This window comes from Manis javanica, chromosome 14, assembly GCF_040802235.1.
Source record: "Manis javanica isolate MJ-LG chromosome 14, MJ_LKY, whole genome shotgun sequence".
NCBI classification, from domain to species: domain Eukaryota; kingdom Metazoa; phylum Chordata; class Mammalia; order Pholidota; family Manidae; genus Manis; species Manis javanica.
The window spans coordinates 12150677-12171898 of record NC_133169.1 but is presented as its reverse complement, the minus strand read 5'-3'; the positions used below and the strand labels follow the sequence as shown (position 1 = coordinate 12171898).

The 21222-nt window shown below is 49.0% G+C and overlaps 1 protein-coding gene across 16 annotated transcripts in view; it reads right to left on the bottom strand.

Moving 5' to 3' along the window:
- Positions 1-246: 246 nt before the first annotated feature.
- LOC108386369 (peptidoglycan recognition protein 4) overlaps positions 247-21222 on the bottom strand; it is a 49254-nt gene continuing 28278 nt past the window's right edge. For 14 of the 16 annotated variants that reach the window (XM_073222103.1, XM_073222099.1, XM_073222107.1 and 11 more), the window contains 6 exons: positions 19801-19919; positions 18743-18895; positions 17356-17554; positions 15617-15735; positions 14889-14980; positions 14272-14390 (listed from right to left, as the gene is read on the bottom strand). In XM_073222103.1, coding sequence (XP_073078204.1) covers positions 14289-14390; positions 14889-14980; positions 15617-15735; positions 17356-17554; positions 18743-18895; positions 19801-19919 — 784 coding nt within the window. In that variant the 3' untranslated portion in view covers positions 14272-14288. Of the gene's footprint in view, positions 449-14271; positions 14981-15616; positions 15736-17355; positions 17555-18742; positions 18896-19800; positions 19920-21222 lie in introns of those variants that run through there. The other 2 variants (XM_073222104.1, XM_073222094.1) reach the window with 2 other exon arrangements.

The following is a 21222-nucleotide window of genomic DNA, read 5'->3' as shown; positions in this document are numbered from 1 at the left end:
ACTTGGCAAAGCACCTTCCCAGCTGCATCCTACTTGACCCTTTGTTGCCAAGCAGCTGCATCTGGGGACGTCTCTCCCTGGACACTAGATGAAACCTCAACCGAGATGGGGGAAGGCTCTTGACTCTGATGGGAAAAAATTCTTGAGCAGGTGTAACAGTGCTAGTAAGAAAGGAATTCATTAAAGTAGAAGTACAAGTGAATGTCAGCAGCCATGCAGGCAGTAGAGAGCAAGGAAAAACACAGGGAGAAAAGAGGAGTTTATTGAATTCTTGCTCAGCTTTGTGAAAATCCCTGGCCAACTCCTAAAGCCAGAGTCACCTGGCATCCAGTATCTGCTTGATCTTCATGGCGCAGGAACTATAGCCCTACCACCGCAGGATTGGAGGGCGCTGCGAGCACTGGATGGAGTGAGATTATGTTCTGGGAACTGCCACTTCCCTACTGGTCTGAAATAAAACAGGGAGAGAGAAAAGGATTGTGTTAAGATTGGAAAGCTGAATGAAACAGCAAAGTAACAAAGACATGTACCACCAGAGGTGGAGGTCAGCGAGCTCTTGTCTTTATCATGATAAAGGATTCAGCAGCAAGAGCAATTGGCTTACGCACAAAGAAAGTTTATTTGATAAGACAGTGCACTTTCAGAAGGGAGTGAGGACCAGTTCAGAAAGAAGGCGCACTTAAGAGTTTAGGGTTTGGGGTTTTCTAGGGCCTTTTGGGCAGGGGGAGGCATGAGGCATGATGCATACTGGTGATTAATAATTCCTTTAAAGTGTTGTCTTAAGAACAGGGTTATTCCGATGACTGTGTCCATCCAGATCTCAGCATTCTTTACCCATGCAGGTTCATTTACACTCCAGAGGTCTCTCTCTCTCATCCTGGTTACAAAGTCACTTAACTGATTAAGGGGCTGGAAGAAGAGGAAGAACAGCATATAAATTAAGGTAAAGAATAAGCTGGGCCTCAGTTCTCAGGCTAAGTAGGTTTTACAATGGCATAACCATTGTCCCATTTTCTTGCTCTATCTCACCTTCACCTCTGTGAAGAAGGCAGAGTGGAAATTTTTGCCACTTTACAAATGAAGAAACTGAGACCCAGAGTGGTTAAGGTCATATATCTGAGGTCACACTGAGGTGGGGCAGAGACATGGCACAAGCATCATGATAATTTTTCCTGCCTTTGATGAAAAATGCTGAGACATAAATAGTATAGTAAGAACAGGAGGGACTCCATTTTAAGGCTAAGATTCCATTTTAAAAACTAGGGAGTTAGGAGGTAAAATTCCTAACATACTTTATGATCATTAACCAACTACCAGCCCTATCTTAAGGCAGGGCAAGCAGTCCTAAATGATATGATCCCGCTGCTCGAGGGGAACCATTATCTTGGAGAAGAACCGGATCAATAAATTCCTTTCCTTAAGCTTATTTTACAGAATATCTAGAGGACTTACTGTGGATGATGACATACTGTCTCTCACCAGAGATAGACATCATGAGACCACAAGTCAAGCCTATGCCCCCTTAGCCTTTTACCCCATTCTAGAAATCCTTAAAAGACATGAATCCTAAACTTTAAGCATACCTCCTCTCTGAGGCTGCCCATACTCCCCTTTCTTCAAGTTTGGACTTTGCCTTAAATAAAACCTTCTTGCTGCTCAACTTATTGCATTTCGTTTCTGTGCTCTTCCAAGTCTCTCAGAGATTAATAAGAGACCCCTTTTCTGTGGTAAGCATCTTTGTTACTTGGCTACTTCAATTTTCTAGGCTTAAGCACAAGTCTTCACTCTCTTTGTTCTACTTCAGACAAGTAGGGAAGAGCTACTAAGACCTCTGATTTGGGCTTGCAAGTTCCCTTCAGGACATGACTGCAGCTATATGATTGTGCTCTTTAATAGCCTGACCATAAATATCCTTTCTTTGTTTTGGGGAAGTTCTCAGAATATAATCTCACTCCATCCAGTGCTCTGTGGCTACCCCAAATTCTGGGGTAGTAGGGGCTTAGTTCCCACACTGTGCAGATTCAAGTGGACGTTGGGCACCAGATGACTCTGGCTTCAGGAGTTGGCAAGGGATCTGCCCTGGGCTGAGCAAGGATCCAATGAACTTTTCTTTTCTGCCTCTGCGCCTCCTTGCTCTCTACAGCCTGCATGGCTGCTGCCATTAGCTACCACTCTCGCTTTAAAGAATTCCTTTCTTACCTACACTTGTCCAACCCATTTGTGAATTTTTTTCTCCACCTGAGTCAAGAATCCTCCCACATTCAGTTGAGATTTTACCTGGTGCACAGGGGGAGACCTCCCCAGACATAGCTGCCCAGCAACAACTCCTCAGGGCTGGAGTCATACCTAGAGCCCTGGGTGGGGTGACCCGAGAAATTCAAATCCCAGCACAAACTCAAATGAAAGCTGTGTGTCCTCATTCAAGTTGGTCGGTGTCATCTCTGAAACTAAATTTCCTAATTGTAAAAAAGAAAGGATGAACTAGATTAGTACCTCCAAATCATTGTGTGCACATGAAAATCTCCTGGAATGTTACTATTAAATGCAGATTCCCATGCTTCACCACTCAGACAATCTGGTATAGTAGGCCTGAAATGGAACATGGGAATTTGCATTTTAATGATTACCCAAGGCATGTTTGCTGCAGTAGGCCCCAGGTACATTTTCTGAAAATCACAGTTAGATTTATCTCAGAGTGTCTCCAGCTCTGACAATGACTGGTTCTATGATTTTACCATTACACAGCAGGGCTGTTAGTTGCACTAGTGTTCCATAACCTGGTGACCAAGATAGTGAGACACAGCAAAATGCACTCTGAACATGTGTCAGTTTCCTTAAGGCTCCTTTTTCATTTATAGGCAGATAATCATTCTTATAAAGTGGGAAGGTAGGGAAGGACTGAAAGTTCTAGCACCCTAATCACACGGCTGGTTCTCCGGGCAACCAAGCTCTCATCCCTGGAAAGTCTAAGGGTTTTAGGAGCACTGTGCCAAGAACAGAGATAAAGACTAAATATCTATTTCCTATAAATGATAATATCACAGGATGTAACTAGCATTTGGACTGCTATGGACTGAATGATGTCTTTCCCAAGTTCATATGCTGAAGCTCTAACCCCAGATATGATGGTATTTGGAAATGGGGTCTTTGGGAGATAATTAGGCTTAGAGGGGGTCGCACGTGAAGACAACAAAGACTTTGCAAGGAGATAATTTTCTTGCCTATCAGGACCAAGCCAAACCGGTCCCAACCAGATCACAATGCAGGGACACCTCATCATGGAAAAGGACATGTGCACTGAGGAGGATGGCTATATAAATGGACCTGTCAATCAAATGACCCCCACCTTGTCAATCAAAGAGGTGCTTCCTAGCCAGAATGTAATATAAAAGCCTCCCACCCAATGGATCAGGCCTTTGTCTCCCTTGACTCTGGCCCACTCCTCCCTTGGAGTGTATTCAAATAAAACTTTCACTCTGCTTTCCTATTGTATCTCTGCCTTTCAATTCTTTGTTTCTGCCAGGAAAAGAACCAAAGAGAACAAATTTAACCCAATATATATATAATATATAATTTAACCCAATATATATATATAATTTGTAAAATTGTTCTACCAAGAAGCCAGTGTGATGTGCCAGAAAGAGCCCAAGATGTACAGTAGAATCACTGGATTTGGGGACCCAGCTTCTGCAAGGCTGTGTGACCTTGGACAGACCTCTTAACCTATCTGAACGTCTGTAAAATGGGGGCAATAAAGCCCACCTCACACAGCCACACAGCCACTGTGGAGCACACAGCTATAAATCCCTGTATAGATGACAAAAAGTCACTGTTGCTGCGTTATGATCTCAACTCACTTGACCGTCCCTGATTCAGACTGCACAGATGCCACCTGCACCCACAGATGGTGAGCATGGCAGGCTCGCCTGCCCCCTGCTGATGAGCAGCAGCATTGCACCTTATCCACGCCCACCCCAAAGGTCTGAGACTTCCTTCCTACTCCAGCAAGCGTTTGCCTCATTCAGTCTCCTGCTGTACAGGTTTCCTTGTGGGTGGCCGGTATTTTCTAACAAGAGCTCACTGGGTTCCACCATAATTTCCACAAAAGAGGCATAAAGTTTCCCTGTATCCCTTAGGGACATTAGACCAGAAGAAAGTACACAGACTTTGAAGACAGACAAGCTTGAATTCGCGGACTCTACTCTGTGCCCTTGCCAGCTGGGCCACCTTGGATCCCTAACTGGCATTTTCTGAGAGTCACTTGGTTGTCACCTTTCTGAAGCCCCACAAAGTTTTAAGAAAATACCAAAATATTAAGAGAAATAAAATGTTGTAGCTGAAATAAACAAACCATTTTATATGACTAAAAAGATTATTACTTTAAAAGTATACTTTAAAAGATCTGCCATCATTGTGGAAAACAGAATGAATTTCCCAAAGCAACCATCTGATAGGTACAGATGAAAAAATTCAGATTTAGACAGATTATCCAAAGGCACCAAGTTTATTTTTATTTCTATTGTTATTCTTTTTTATTTTAACTGTGATCATCACTTAAACCTAAGGAAAAGCCCATTAGGATGAAGGAGGAATGGGTTGGAGCAGGGCTGGGGGGCTGGGAGAGAAACATGGAAGAAGGCAATTCGGCTTCAATGAACCCCCAGCAGAGACTTCAGGTCCCTTGTAGGGGTCTAACTCAGCCTGAGTCCCCCACATTCAAAGGATCATGAAAATAGTTATAACCTGAGGGCACCCATTTGCCCTTATCCACGGTGAAATTCATCTCTTACTTTCTTGATCACTCACACAAGCCATTGAGCAACTCTCACATTCAGGAACCTGGCTAGACACTGAAGACACAAAGATGAATGGCACACAGGTCCTGGCCTGCAGGAGCTCAAAGTTCTCATGGAGACACAAACAAATAAACCAACAATACCATTAGCTCACTAACCACACCATCAATGTTTGTTAATCCTGTAGGTGTTGGGGGTGCATCTCAAAATAAGATGGAATGTCAGCTTCCTCAAACCTCACAACCTCACAAGACATAAAGGTGGGAAAGGAAAAATCCCAACTCAGCATGAAAAGCAGGAAGTCCCAGGGTCTCAAATTAGGGATCTCTGACTCGGAGGGCTAAGAAGGGATAAAGAGAAGATGCGGCATTTGTGCTGGGGTTTTTTTTTTTTTTTAAGAACTATTAGGTTATTGAGCAGAGAAGCAAGGGAAAGGACTTCCAAGGAGAAGGAACAGCCCATTCAAAGGCAAACCTGAGAATGGGTCTGGGCTGGTATGTTCAGGGACTAGGTGTGTTGGCTGAGTCAGAAGAGACCAAGACAGAGAAGGGAGTGGGCACAGACTAGGTCTGAGCCCAGAGAGTGAAGGGGCTGGCGTGCCAAGTTTCGATTTTATCCTACGGGTGACAAGAAACCAGCAGGGGCCTGACAGGTCAGATGTATTTTCTGTTTGCTTGACAGACTGTTTTCTTTTGTGTTAAGAAAGATTACACCACCAGCAGTATGAAAAATGAAGAGCCCGGAATGTGACTCATGAAGTGCTTGGGTGAGAAACGATGACAACATTAACTTAGGTGATGGCATGGACGAGGAAGGAGGACTGGAGTCAGGAGACGTTTCTGAGCTCAGAATCATAAGACTTGCAGCTAATTGCTTATAAATAAGTTAATATTTATGGAGGCCTATTATGGGCTTGGTTGATACTAGGCACTTCATATGCATTATTCCATTCAGTCTTCACAATAGCCTTCTAAGTTCGATGTTTATATATCCCATTTTGTGAATCTGGAAACAGAGGCTTAGACATGGCCCCAGATCTGTCCAGCTCAAGATATAAGCCCTGAGCCAGTAACAGTACTGCCTCCCACAACGGATGTGGACGAGGAAGAGGAGGAAAGAAGGATGTAGAGTTTTCCAGCATGGAAAAGGGGTTCGGGGAGAGGAGGTACATTTCCTGCTGGACATACAAGAGCTGGGGTGACCACTGCCCCATTGCACATGTGGATCTGGAGCTCAGAAAAGGTCTTGGCTGGACCCGTAGAATGAAGCATTCTCAATAGGCGGGAGGTTAACACTATGACACTGAGCAAAATCATCTGTGAAACAGTAGAGGGAAAAGACAAAAGCAGCAAGGACAGAGCTCTAGCGATTGTCGATATTCCAAGCCAGTAGAGGAAAAGAACATGTGGAGGAGAGTGCTAAGAGGTAGCCAAGGAGGCAGGAAGAAACTGGGAACAACGCGTCTCCCCCGTCTCAGTGGTTCCTCTTTGTGTTTTCTCCACCAAGGAAAGCTTAGTAAAATCTGCAAACCTGGATTTCAAAATACAACCCAAACTATCAGTCAAATACACAAAAAACACATCTGATCTGTCAGCTCCTTGATGGTTCTGTTCCCCCCAAGACAAAATTTCAATGAACACACTGAAATTACACAAGCCTAGGGCTTTTTCTCCAAAATGCCACTTTTCCCCCATCCCCTCACATAAGAGCTTTTATTTCTGTACTTAGGACAGACCCCTGCAAATGACAAAAAAGTCTCCCCCAGTGCCACATTGAGTCACTGGTGTAGAACACTGTCGAAATGTGTCTCAAAGTCCAAATAGGTCACACTTGCATAGCCACCCCTTCAGAATGCTCTGACAAATGAGACATGAGTATGTGGAGCAACAGGAACTTTCATTCATTCCTGTACATAGGAAATGCAAGATGGTATAGCTCTTTTGGAAGACAATTTGGTACTTTCTTGAAAAATTAAACATAGTCTTGTCATATTATCTGGCAAGCATGTTTCTAGGCATCTATCCAACTGATCTGAAAACATATCCACACAGAAACTTACATGCAAATATTTATAGCAGCTTTATTCATAATCCCCCAAAACTGGAAGCAACCAAGATGTCCTTTAAGAGGTAAATTGATAAACAGACAATGGTACATCCATACAATGGAATATTACTTAGCAATTCAAAAAAATGAGCTGCCAAGCCAGAAAAAGACATGGGTGTCCCTTAAGTGCATATTGATAAGGGAATGAACAATTCTTTCTCCACCAGAGCCCTTGATGGTTAATTTGGTATGTTTTCCCCAAAAGGGCTACAAACTGCATGAATCCAATTATATGATATTCTAAAAAAGACAAAGTACAGACAGTGAAAGAATCAGTGGTTGCCAGGGATTTGGAGTTTGGAGGGAGGGCTGACTAAATGAACTACAGAGGACTTTTTAGGGAAGCAAAACTATTCATATACTGCAATTGTGAAACATGCATGTGTCAAAACCCATTGACCTGTACAGCCCCAAGAATGACCCTGAATATGTGCAATTTGAAAAAATAATTTAGGAGGTAGAAAGAATTCCAAGACAGAATGCCAAATGTATTTTTTAATCTAATGGTTTTAGAAGTGTATGAAACAATCTTACTAAAGGGAGTGTGTGTCCAGGTGGCTGTGGAGGGTTGGGGTAGGCCAACAAGGCTAGAGCCCAGGGGAAGGGGGAGAAATAGCTGGAGATGCAGTTGAAGGCGAAGCAAGGAGCCTGACTGTGTAGGGTCTTTCAGGCCATACCAAAGGCTGTGGCTCCTCCTCTGAGTGACATGGGAAGCCATCAGAGGTTTTTGAGTAGAGGAAGAAACAGATCTGACTTGGATTTTAACTGGATCTCTCTGGCTGCTGTGTCGAGAAAAGGCACATGGGCTGGGGGACAGTAGAACCAGGGGACCAATCCAGAGAGGCCAGGTGCAGCCTTTCAAGTGATAGATGATGGAGACTTGAACCAGACAGGTAGCAAGGGACGTGCTGATGAGTGGCTGAATTCTGACTGTATGTTGAAAGCAGAGGCAGCCAGACAGGGGGAAGGAGAGAAAGGAGTCAGTGATGGACCCAAGGTCTCTCTCTGGCATTGCCATTTACTGAGTTGGGAAGACTGTAGTGGGAGTTTTAAAGGGAATACCAGGAGAACAGCTTTGGATATTAACATTTTAGATGCCTACTAGATACGCAGGTAGAGATAAGCACATAGAATTTGAACTCCGTGTTCAAGAAAGATGTTTGCAAGGTCGTGGGAAGTCGGGAGAAGTCCTGCTCAGTGGGCCACAGTTCTCTCCATTGAGACAAAGAGGGTTAGGACAGAAACTCCGGGACGGAAGTGACACATGGGCAAGTTTGTGGGCAGTGGGAGACCAAGAGCAAGTAGGACATGTGTCCCAAAGCAGCTCTGGCAGGGCGGGGTTCCACTCTGACCTCCAAGTCCCTGGACAGGTTGCCTTGCCATTGTGCATCCCACTGTGCCACGGGCAGTTTTGTGGCCAGAAGTACCAGAACGCCAACACCCGAGCCACCCCCACAGCACATGCCCCGGCAGGTTTGCTTCCCCAGCCCTTCTCTCTGCCTCCCTAGGCCTGCATCAGCTGGGTGCCCCACCTCCTCACCCAGCAGGTCCAAGCTGTTGCCCCTGGTGAATATACTCTCTCCCTACACCCACCCAGGCTTTCCCAGCCCCCAGCCCTGGCCAGGGAGCTGGCTCGCCTGCGCCACCTACTGGCCCAGCCCGGGCAGGACTCCAGTCCCTCGGGCGGCTGCTCCCTCACCCACCTTCCAAATGGCTGAGGGACCCGGAGCCACCCCTTGGATCCTTAGATGCAAAGCCTCTCAGACCAGCATAAAACTAATGTCTAGAGAGGAAGACAGATCTAAAATAAATAACATTAGAATTAAAGATATAGTCCAAGTCCTGCCGTGTTGGAGAGGGGCAGGTTTCTGAATGAGTATATGGCTGCCGGTGCGGGGCTGGGGAGGGTTCCCCTCCAGAACCATGACACTAGGACTGGGAACTGAAAGTTGAATGGAAACCGACCAGGCAAAAAAGAGAGAGGTGTGGGAGGGACAGACAGCCCTGAAGTCCGTGCCCATGGCCCCCTGGTGGGTCTCCTCCCCAGCCTCATCCCCTCCCACCCAGGCCGATGAAAACCTCCCTAAGGGGAGGTAATGCTGGCAGCTTTTCCTTTACTCAGTGTGAGAATGTGGGGGTGTTTTTCAACTTAATTATTACATTGCAAGTTCTTCCTTTAAATACCAACCCAGAGAATTTCATTATTACCTACGTTGGACAGAATAACAAACCAAGAGGGTCAGACATGTATCCTTGGCTTCGTTGGACTGGAATCTAAAGCAGGAATCTCTGTGATTTTAAACAGCAACACACACTTTAACTTCCTTAGACACCAGAAGTCTACAGATCATGACCTTTGTCCACCCCCCACGAGCCATGCATCTCTCAGAAAGTCTTTACACATGTGGTATGTGGTTTATGATATAAATACATCCTGTGTGTGCCTGGTTCAGTGACACTTGAAGCTTAGGTTGAGGGGCCCTAGCCGGGTCAGGGCCCATGCTGCCAGAAGATGCCTCCTTTAAATGTGAACCTCACTGCTGTGTGTACAAAGACTGTCAGAGGGAGGGTAATTAAGAATGGAGTTGAATATAGTGAAAACAAGAATAAAAATTCCAGACTTGGGATTCATAAGGATATTGGTGGTAAGTGAAATGGTGCCTGTAGGTGCTTGATGATGAAGATGGGCTAATTGCTAGCAGGAGTTCTTTTCTCCCTCCATCTGCCCCAGGGTTACAGGACTGAATGGCAGGTGTACCCGTCAGCACATTGGTTGTCACTGCAGCAAACAGCAGAGGCTTGTAGCTAATGCACTCCTGTCATCCTGGAGGGAGATTCAGGGAAAACTCTACCAGGCAATGGTGGCAGGGAATGGGGCTCGCAATCTGGGTTCTCGAGCACATCTCCTCAGTTTCTCATCTGTGAAATAGGGATCACAGTGTCCTCCTTGCCGGTTCTCATGAGGGTCAAACGGGCAATGCAGTAGAAGGGCCAGGTGTCCCTGCCCAATACCTGTGGATGTTTGGGAGATGACAACGAAGAATTTGAATTAAAATGCTGAAGATAAGGAAGTGAGCGATGGCTCACAGAGGATGATGAAATCAAAATTCAAAAGATTTCAACAGATTTTAGCTATGAGGAAACATGACTAATGTGAAGCTAAATCAAGACAGACCAGAGTCCCTCACTCAAGCTGAAAAACGGGCCCGGTGAGGATGTGGTGAGATGAGAGGCGGGTTAAGAGCGGTTGTGGTAGAAATGCCCACTGGGCCAGTGAGGCTGCCAGGGTGACCAAGAGGTGAAGCAATTGTGGGCTGCATTGCCAGTGTTATTATTACGACACGAGTTCAGAACTGTACCGTGTACATCGAGTTTTATATGGATCACCTTATAAATTGAAGAATATGGTTAGATCAAGGGAATCAATTGCTCCAGTGAATTTTGTTGGAGCCAAGGGACCCCTGGGCACATTGTCCACTTCGCGTGACCAATTGTAAAAGGAATGTGAGCAGCCTGGGAGAAGGGACAGAAACTCTGCTCAGGGCTGGCATGCCCTGGCTGTGGGGTCTCAAGAAGGTGCCTTAATCTCTCCAAGCCAAGCCTCAGTTTTCTCAGCTGTCTAATAGGAATGACAGGTCCAGCCCTACAGAGCTGTCTTGAGGATGCCGTGAAACCACATATATCATGTGCCAGCACAGAGAAAAGACCTCCGAGTGTTACTGGGCTCTCAGCTTTTCGTCATCCCTGTGGGTGCAGTCTTGTGGATCTGCTATAATCTGGTTGGACCTCAGGTCAGTTCCCTCTTGATCCCTCCATCTTCACACCCCGGGCTCCTTCCCCTCCCCAACACCTCATGATGGACCAGCTGGGAGCTCAGCAGGGACGGGCCACCTGCTCCAAGACGAGTCTGTAGACAGTCAGTGCCTGGTCTCCACACCTGGGGAATATGCATGACCACAAGGTTCGCTGAGTACCTATCATGCGCCAGGAGCAGGTACAGACGTAAATGGGGTGAACAGTCCCTGTTGCAATGCTGTTTATAGTCTAGTGGGAAAGTCAGACAATAAAACATGTACTTAGACACACACACACACACAGAGAAACACATAATTATTTACAAATGAACAGAGTACCAAAGAACACAATGGGAGAATCCTAATTGGGGCCTCAAGAGATAGACCCTTAGAAGAGAGGACATGTGAGCTGAGCACTGGAGGGTGAATGAGAGCTTCCCAGCTCCCCTCTCACACGGGCAGCTGCATCACTCCTGGGCACCAAAGGGCTCTCGGCCGCCCTGTGGCGGCACTCCCAGCTGCACGCTACGGGGAGGCACTTGTTACGCCAGCCCACCAGGGAAAGTCCCCCAGAGGTTCCTGCACCCAACCCAGGAGCTCCCACTTGCACCCACCACCCCTCCAGCTAGTAACACCTTCTCTGCTTTCAGAGCCAGCTCTTCTAATTAGGGCCCTGCCCGCCCTCAGCCCCGCCCCACAGAACTTGCAGGGCCAGGAACAAACCTGTCCAGCTTCAGCGAGGCTGTACGCTCTAGAAGACGTATACCTCCCCGAGAGCCACCCCACCCTTGGCCTTCTGCCCCCTCCTCCCACTCCGTGGCATGCCAGGGGCCTGAGGATGGGCGGGCTTGGTTCCGGAGCAGAGTGGGGCCAACAGGTGGAGTCTGCGTGCTGAGGCTCAGGCCGCCTTTTCCTACCATGTCCTCCACAAGGCCACATTCTAGATGCTGGTGAGGGCAAAGAGAATGGGCAAAGACAGGGACAGACATGGGAGCACATGGGCAGACAGGAAATGGAAAGCACTGATAGCTAGCAGGGAGTCAGCGTGAGAGAAAGAATGACAGACAGCAGGCTATGGGGTGGGAGGAAGACAGAGACAAAGAGACCTAGGGAAAAAAAAGACAAAAGAAAATCCAAAGACACAGAGGAAGAGCCCAGGAGCACAGGCCGAGGGAGGGCAGAGACCTGGGAGGTCACCTTTCCCATGCTCAGGGGGCAGCAGGGCCAGCAGGCCTTGGTATCCCCCCGGCTGTGGCCACCGTAATGAGAAAGTCGCAGAAGCCTCCGAGGGTGCCGGGGGACACTCTTCCCAAGCCTCACACTGACGGGAAGGCCACCAAAGGAGGGAACAATTATTGCCTGGAGTAAGATGGGGCTCGCCTGTGAGAAATCCGATCTGCTGCAGTGGTGGGTGGCTTGAGGTAGCCTGAGGACCTGGGACCTCTACTTTGTGACAGACACCCTGGGACCCAGAGAGGGGCGGGAGCTGCCCTCCCAGCTTGGAATCGCTGCCTCTGCTCGCCCTCCCTGCCTGGCTCTGGCCCTCTCCCTGCCACTCCATGCCTGTGGATGGGGTGCCCGGGGCGCCAGGCCCTGCACCAGGTCTGGAGATATTAAGACAGGGAGGGGCAGGTAAAGTCTGGGGAGCCCAGGTCGGGAGGGAGACGCCAGGGTCGAGTGACAAGCCACCAGGAGGCCTGAGCAAAGTCCATGGGCACCTGGGGGCAGAGATGCCATCTGTGGTCTGGAGAAGCAGGGAGCCTTCCAGAGGAGCTAGCCTTGGTAAGTGTCTTAACTCCTGGCAGATTGGAGAGGTCCAGAGGGTGGGCATAGAGTGGGCAGTGGACCAGGGTGGGCGAGCTCACAAGGTGAGCCTCTGAATTGCCCACCTGGGCCCATTCCGTGGAGGAGGATGGGCTGGGGGAGATTGTGGACAGTCCTGAAAGCCATGCTACGATGCTTTACTTCACCGTCCCAGAACGGAGGGCCCAGAAAATGACTCCAACCAGAGGGCGGTAGGAATGCTGTGGGCTCAGAATCTGAGGGCTGCTTCCTTTAGTAAACTCCCAGGGTGAACGTAAACATGTCATCTGCGTGCTTTAGGCTCAGTTTTCTGTAAAATACAAGGCCTTAGCCTGGTTGATTCCACTCTGGGGACAAAGAAAACTTCATTTGGCATCTTTGTGTCTCCTTCCCAGCGTACAGTTGTGGAGCAGCTGACCAGCTGCGCTCTGGAGCCCCGCCCCAGCAGTCAGGGGGCCTGAAGGACACAGGTCCCTCCCTCACCTGGGCTCCTGCAGCCCCGCCCACGGGCTCATCTGGCTCCTCCCTGCTGCTCACAAGGCTCGGGCTCACCTGCTCTTACCAAATTCCCTTGGGGCAGCGGCACCTGGTGCCCCAGGACGCGTCCTCCGGGCCATCGTCAACAGGAGCGATGGGCAGCTGCCATCTCAGCAATAGCCCCAAGGACGCTTCCTCGGCGGCCTGCAGGGGGGCCGCGAGCATGTGCCAGCCGGAGCCTAAGACCCTAACGCGTTTACTCCACTTCATCCTCACAACAACCCCGGGGGCGCTGACGGGTTCCCCACTTGAAGTAAGGGGAGCTGGGAAGAATTTCTCCACACAAAGGACCCAGAAGAGGCAACTGCATGGAACGGGCCACCCGGAGCGTTCCTTGGAGAAGCCCCTGCCAGCGGAGAGCCCCGATGACACTTGGATGGTATATTTAAGACAAAAGATGGTGAATAATTTTGAGAAGACAATAATCTAGACCATGCAAAGTTGTTGACTGGAGACCTTGCTGAGGGCTGACGGAGATGGGGGTGTCTACAGTCCCCCCCAAGGCCTTCCTGGGCAGTAGGGGGCCTGGGGAGGCCAATGAGCCCCTGAGCCTGGGAAGGGGGTTGGGATCAAAGGAAGGAGACCCTCTCCTGGGAGGCCTGCAGGGAGGCCAAGAAACCTGAAGGACAGATTTTTTCCCAAGCCCGCTTCTCAGCATCTCACGCCACCCCTCTGGCTGCTCCCTGCAGGGGGGACCCTCCACGTTGTCAGGGAAGGGGACACACTGCAGGAGGTTGGGGTGGTTCCTCTAGGACATCTGTGCCCAGCCCCGCACCCAAAGAAGGACAGGGCTGGCCAGAGCCCCTGACACAGCGACACCCCACCCCAGGCGGGTCTCCTCCTGGAACGGTCCTGGCTGTGAAAGTCAGGAAGTGGCCCAGAGTCCCCTGGGCCTCCTTGCCCCTCCAGCTAAACCATCCTTCCCTGCCTGCATGCCAGGCAGCCAGAGGCACATGACAAATGGAGAGAATGCAGTGACATCAGAATCTTCGAAAGGCTGTGTGGACATAGCACAGGCCTGGTCCTGGAGGGGCACACGAGCCCAGCCCTCACGGACCTTGGGGAGGATGGGGGTTTGGGACCCTGGAGACACAGCACCCATTACAGACCAGTGACCTGAGATTTGGGCTGGGAGGAACAGGAGAGAGACTCCGGCGGTGGGTGCTGTCCAGGGAGCCTACCCCAACCAGGGGATGATGGAGCAAAGTGGAAGGGCACAGGGGCTGACCCACTCATTTGTTTATTCATCCATTTATTCAGCAAACATTGTTGCACCCACTGGATACCAGACCCTGTGGAGGAGCTGAGGACAGACGCTGGACCACTTCACAATCCAGTGGAGAGACAGACACGCCTGTAAACAATGAAGCCCTGAGAGAAGGGCTGTGTCCAAACATGGCCATGTCCGTGTGTGAGCAGAGAGGAGGGGACGGGCATTGGCCTGGGTCATGCATGAGGCTGGGGGCTGCGGGCAGACACAGGAGGGCACAGGGGCAGAAGGGCATGTGGTGAGGGACAAGAAGTCACAGAGGGACCAGCCTGTAGCCTTGTCTGGCTGAGGAGGTGGCACCCAGGGGAAGGAGGTGAGGAGGGAGGGAGGCTGCGCCTGAGAGTTTGGGGACAGCTGGGGGACACCGACAGGAGAGGGTCATACTACCTGAGAAAGGAGGGACAGGACATGAGGGGTTGAGTCAAGGTGCAGGGTGAGAGCAGGGGTGGCCTGGTGGGTGTGGGGAACACTCTCAGAGGAGCAGGGGTGGGTGTCTCAGTGTTTGAAATGGGGCCAAGTCTTAATGATGTTGTACAAAGCCTTCCCAGGAGAGAGGGTTTTGCTGATATCACTATGACCCACCAGCAGGTAGTTGGGACTCAAATACCCCTTGGCCACGGCACACTGGATCAGGGTCTGGGCTGCCTCCAGAGCTGCAGCGTTGGGTGGGGCACCTGCAAAACACATTTACCCCATCATCATCCAGGTCACCAGGTTACTCGCTTAAGGCGGGGACATGCGCCCAGATTCCTGTCTCCCTCTGTCCTCCCCCGCCACCACCACAGCCAACAAATTCACATGAATTGTGGCAGCCAAGCACAAAGAAAACAAGGTCATTGCGTTCCCTGATCTTCCTTGCAAAGCTTCTCCCTTTGCAGAAAGTTCACCCCTGCTCTGGAAGAGAAGGGCAGCACAGCACCCCACTTCTCAGCAGGCACTGTGCGGCACTGCGACAGGTGGTGGGCCTCCCTGACGCCATTGCCACAGTCAACAAGGAAGAAGTATTTGCAGGCCGTGCGGTAAAATCACCAAAGTTTGCAAAAGATCTTGTTCTCTCTTGCTTCATGCGTTCCTTGCATATGGCCATAAAAAAAGATGGAGATGGCCACTGGGATGAATGGGTTTGGCGAACATGTTCAGTCTGGGAGGAATACCTGGTAACCTGCATCCTGTATGGAGAACCCACTTTAAGCAAAATGTTCCACTGACCCTGCTAGGTACCACAATGGTGCCTTTCCCCGCAGGCCTCCAAGACATCCCACATGATACTTCAACACCCAGAACCCATCTGCAATGCGCTCACTCCTTACCTACAAAGTTGCCTATGAAGGCAATTCCCAGGGCGATATCGTTGTATCCGTACGTGTGAGCACCTTGGATCTCCCAGCCAACCCCTTCATAAGCACCACCGTCCTCACCCACCAGGAAGCTAGGATTGAGCAAAAGAAAACAGAGGAAGTCACTCTGGGAAGGAAAATTGTCTTCATGCACTCCTTGAATCATTAATTCATTCTTTTGTCCATGGAGCAGATGTTGACTGTATTCAGTCTATCAGGACCAGCCGCGTGTCGGCCTTTCCAGCCTCACCTCTCCCACGGCCCTCCTTGAAATCTGTTTCTAAGAACTCATTAAGCTTCTCTCAGTTCATCAAAGACATGTGCTCTGTCTGGACCCCTGGCCCTTGGGTATGCCGCTCCCCTGCCTGGGACACTCCCGGCCCGACTTTGCCTGACGAGTCCCCATTCCTTATCCATGTCCCAGCTTGTACGTCCCCCCTGCAGAAGCCCTCCCCTGACACCACTCACTGCCCCCGAGTTCTGTTAGATCATCCTGTGGGTCTCCTGCTCCTCATCTCTTACAGGGCCTGGTGCCCTAGGTTGTCATTACTGGTTTACTATCTTCCCTCCCTACTCTGCAAGGGAGGGAACAGTATGTGTCTTGCTGAGCACCAGGCATTAGCAGATACCCAATAAATATTCGTTAAGAAGGTAAAAAATGGTGAGAGGGTGCTTTGTCCTGACCACAATCCACATGGGAGGTGGAGATGACGCATCTTGAGGCTGGGGTGGCAGGGGCCACCATAAGAGACTTCAAAAGCCAAGGAACAGGGACTGAGTCCCTGCAGACTAAATGAAAAAGGAAAACTAACATTCCCTCTGGCATTTTCCATTTGGAATTTCTAAATTTATAGAGAGCTCACTATTGTCTCTGTTAAATAGCCATGCAAAGCTGTCAGAAATCATGCAAAATACAGCAACAGCTGTCTCCTGTTTGCAAAGGCTGCTTTTAAAGTGGGAGTTAAGAGAGAGGCAGTCAGCTGAGAACAACACGGATGCCAAAGCTAACCCACCTGAGACTTAGTGAAGTGTGTTGTGATTAAGTCACAGAGGAATAACTGAAATTTCTCACATTCTAACCCTAAATCCCTTCTATGAAAATTCCACCAAGTAGCATCCTCCAAGAAGTTTCTGCTATTCCACTAGCTTAATGAGATTCTTCGTTATAGACCTGGCATTAAAGGAGCCAAGAGAGAACATTTTGATTTCACTCTATTCCTTCAAATAGATAAGGTAATGTTGTTCCTACTGCAGAGACCAGGCAAAAGAAGCCCTGAGCAGTTAAAAGGTCCTGTGTCTGTCAAATAGAGTAAATAACACCAGAGGTAATGCAGGACTCTGACATCAAAGAGGGCAAGACCGAGGTAGGGGGGTGAGCAGAGCCCATGTCTCTGAGTGGCTGGAAGGGACTGGCACTAAACCTACAAAAGGTACAATTCTTCAATGACCGTCTATAAGGCCTGCCATAGTCTTGCTTTATCATTATTGCTAATGTCTTCTTTTCCAAGTCTTCCCATCTACTCATGGAGAATCTAACCCTTAACTGTGGTCTCAGTGATATGCAGTCCAGAGTCTTGCGCGAGTGAAATATGAGGTTCTACGGAAAGCATCTGGCACAAAGGAAGGGCTCAGTAAACATTAGTCCACCCCCTTCCCCTGCCTTCCTTCCTACAGAAGAAAAGGACGGTCATGTTTCCATCAATCACACTTACTTATATCCAATGTCACAGAAGTTCCGTGTGTCCATGTGGAAGGACTGTATGTCTCGGATGCGAATCTGGCAGTCCATGGATACATTGCAAGTTGGGTCAGCAGTGTGGATGATGACAACATATTTGGCTGGAAGGTTCATTTTAGTGCAGTGTGTTTCTCTGGCCTCCCAAACTGACCGTGGGATGATGTCAGGGCAAGCTGTGCAGGGGCGAAAAACCAAGGACATGGAACCCCACCTGGGCCCATGTGTGGAGAATCTCACAACTGCAGGCTGGGTTACTCCTCATGTCCCCAGCCTATGGCACCAAAGCACATCCTAATGTGAGCCCGGCTGTGGGATTCCAGGAAAGTTCAAATAGGGGCTGCCTGGGTCAGGTGGCTGGAGCCAAGGAACAGAGCAAAACCCTCCAGGCTTTACTAACAACTACGGAAACCAGGACATGAGCAGAAGGGAAGGGACTGTTTATCGTACAGAAGAAGGCACAGCCATTTGATTCAAAAGGCGAGGACACCTACACGCTTGACTATGCACTACAAGTATGTGCAGATGTGTGTACTTATGTAACAGGGCCAGTATGCAGCTCATCAGCTGACCTCTAAACTGATTGTGTATACATGGAAATAATTTGAAATCTGTAAAGAATCAATACAGTTAAGGAATTAGCATTATTGAAGATAACGCCTGTCCAAAAGCAAGAAAACCTTTAGAGATTTACAATGTTAAAAAGCTAATACAAGAATATCCTTGAGTTCAAGAAAAGATCCACTCGAGCAGAGAGGGCTAAACTGCTGAAAGCTGTTTTGGTTTTAGGTTGCCACTTGGGCATCCAAAATAGTGCCTGATCTTCACTATCCAACTTCTTGGAATGGTTGGCATTCTGATGATCTGTGAACTCAGGTTTTTCTCTGTGCTGTGGTCACGTTTCAGGTTGGCTGGTTTTTGCACTTAGAAAGGGGTGTGTGTGTGTCTATGTGTACTCATGCAGTATACACAAATATGTATATAAGTTTACCCCACCCCATTTCCATGCTTTCCTGTCTTCACAACCTTCATGCCATCTGACATTATATAGTTTCTTCATTTTCTGTCTTTCTTCACTGAAATGTGTAATTTTGTCTGTTTTGTTCACAGCTGTGACCTGAATACCTTGTATTCAGCAAAGATTTGTTGATGGAGTGAAAATGTGTGTGTGTATGTTAAGAATGGGTCCATGGCTTAACCATTCTAGTGGGAAGCAAGGCCAGGAAGGTGCCCTCTCAGAATTCTCCACATCCCAGAATGAGATGTTCTGGGTCCAAGAAGCCAGGAACATCAACAGGAAAAAGCATTCCCTAACGTGCTTAGTGGTCCCTGGAAGGAGGGTGAGGCGGGATTGAGAGTCTTACCTTTCCTGGGCATCAGTGGCTGCTGAGGCGCCAGGCAGATCTCTTCTTTCAAGAGAAGTGGCTGAATATACCTGGGTGACAAGTGACCCCCCTGGATGGCATAGGAGATCAGGTTCTCTGTAGCCCATAAGGCAGTGGCACTGGGACTGCTCCCTGAAAGAGGATGACATGGAACAGGACTGTCAGCAAGAAACCCCAACCTGGCCTACATCTGCAGGGAGGTTAGTGGCCCCCTGAGGTGAGGGGAGGAGAGGAAACCGGTCCAGAAGCCAAGACGGGGCCCTAAGAGGCAAGGAACGACTTGGATAGAGCTCCCAGAAGCCCAAGTTGGCAACCTCTCCCAAATGCCAAACTAAGACGTTATGTATCCGCTCCATCTCCAGGAGAAAGATCTGGGAGGCGGACAAAGCTTCTGGCAAAGCGAGGCCACCCAGCCAAGTCAGGCATGCCGTAGCACGGAGCAAAAGGTGACAGTATTAGCTTAGCACCAAGTGCTCTTTACATCCACCAACTCGTATAATTCTCACAGAAAACCTGAGACAAATGCTATTTCTCTCCGCAGTGAGCACACGATCCTGGCGGGGGCCAGTTATGTATCTAGCAGCTCTCAACTCCATTCCTGCTCTGTGCTCTCCTCTGTTCTGCATTTCCCAGACTTCCCTGCCTGCCCACTGCTGTTTGGGTCCTACCAAGGGGAGATGCCGGAGGAGGAGAGAAGCCATGCCCTTCTCTGCCTCTGCAGCCTCAGCCTCAGCACCACGCAATGTCAGGTTCCAGAAGCAACGGCAATCGCTGTGAGCTTAAGCAGTGTCAGCGGCTTTAGCGGTCTCACAGGGGCGCAGACCAGGGAGGAGGAAGGGGTCACGCAGAAGGCTGAGCCGCAGAATGCAAGGGAGATGAGAACATCAAGAGAAGTGTTGGTCAGAGAACATCAAGAGGGGTGATGGTCAGAGAGGATAAATATGATGTGGGCTGAGAAACAAGATCACTGAGGTGAGGGAGCGGAGGAAGGGAGTGTGGACAGCTCTTGGGCTGAGGGTCATGGGGGCGACCACTACCTATCTTATTGCCAAAGAAGGCAAGGCCCAGAGAGGCGCTGTTGTAGCCCTGGGTGTGCACGCCTTGGACGTTCCAGCCGACACCTTCGTACACCCTGCCATCGTCCCCGACCAGGAAGCTGCCAGCAAGGAAACGTGGATTTAACGGTGAATCTCAGTATCAGGAAACCTCTCACCTGTCCTCAGGAGGGAAAGTGTTCCAGTGGCTAACAGATAAGTACTACGCTTCAGTGACATAATGGGTGTGGGCAATAACCCATTTTGGACTTCCAAGAGATGTAGGAATTACTTTAAATTGTGTTGTGACTTAGCTTATACTGTTTCCCAGAACCTCGCTTTAAAAATACTCATTTGGTTCAAAGTGAAATTCAAATGTGTGTCTCTTAAGGACCTGAGGACATTAATTATATCCAACATTAATTATGTTCAGCGTTTTTCATGGGCAAGAAAATTCATTCACCATGTTTTCAAAATACAGGACCAAGCACTTGAACATTGAAAACAAGTCACCAGAATCCAGGAATTCCTTCACTCTTCAGTTTCTCCTTAGGAATTCCCATAAGCTCTTCTTTATCACAGAAATTAGAGTCTTGCTTTTCTCAGGTTACTTTAAAAAATGAATGTATCTATTCTTTTTTTTACTCTTTCTGCCTCATTATAACCTTCTAGTCTTCTATTTTGCAGTCAGTCTTCACAACTGATGTCTTCACAATTTGTTCGGCTTTTAATAGACCACGAGTTGCCACCGCAGACTGAGCACAGGATGAGCACATCCCTGACGTCACCCGACTCACTGGCCTGAACCGAGGTGGCCTGACCTCCCGCCCTGCTCTGACATCAGCCAGCAGATGGGGTGGGAGCCCAGCAGGTCCGCCATGTCCCTGGCTTCACTGCCACTTCTTTCAGCAGCTTCCTCTGTCACCCTGCCACTGCCTCTGGTTGGGCCGCTGCATTGATCAAAGGAGTTCGTGAAATTTTATCACTGTGGGAACCTGACTTAGAGCTGCAGGGACTGAAATCCCTTAGAAATACTGTGGCTGAAGCCAGCAACAGTGACAAAGTGGGGGCGGGGAGGAGGGCCAGGGCAGCATCTGAGCTATAAACACAGCATCCGGAGAGGGTGGACGGGAAGACCCCACCCGGCCCCCAGGGGCTCTGGTGCTCCAATAAGGGCCTCCAGCTGCTCTAACTTACTTGTATCTCAAAATAAAGAAATAGAAGACATGAGTTATCATTTCCATTATGGATAATTCAGATCATTTATATTCGTCTTTAGAACTCAGGGGGAAGGCCCTACTCCTACTCTCTCTCCTTCTACGAACATATATATATTCATTCTTGAGGGGAAAAGAAGAGGTTCCAGGCCTCCCCTGACAATCTCAGAGTGGAGAGTCCTTGAGCAACAGAAGGCTCTCCATGCGT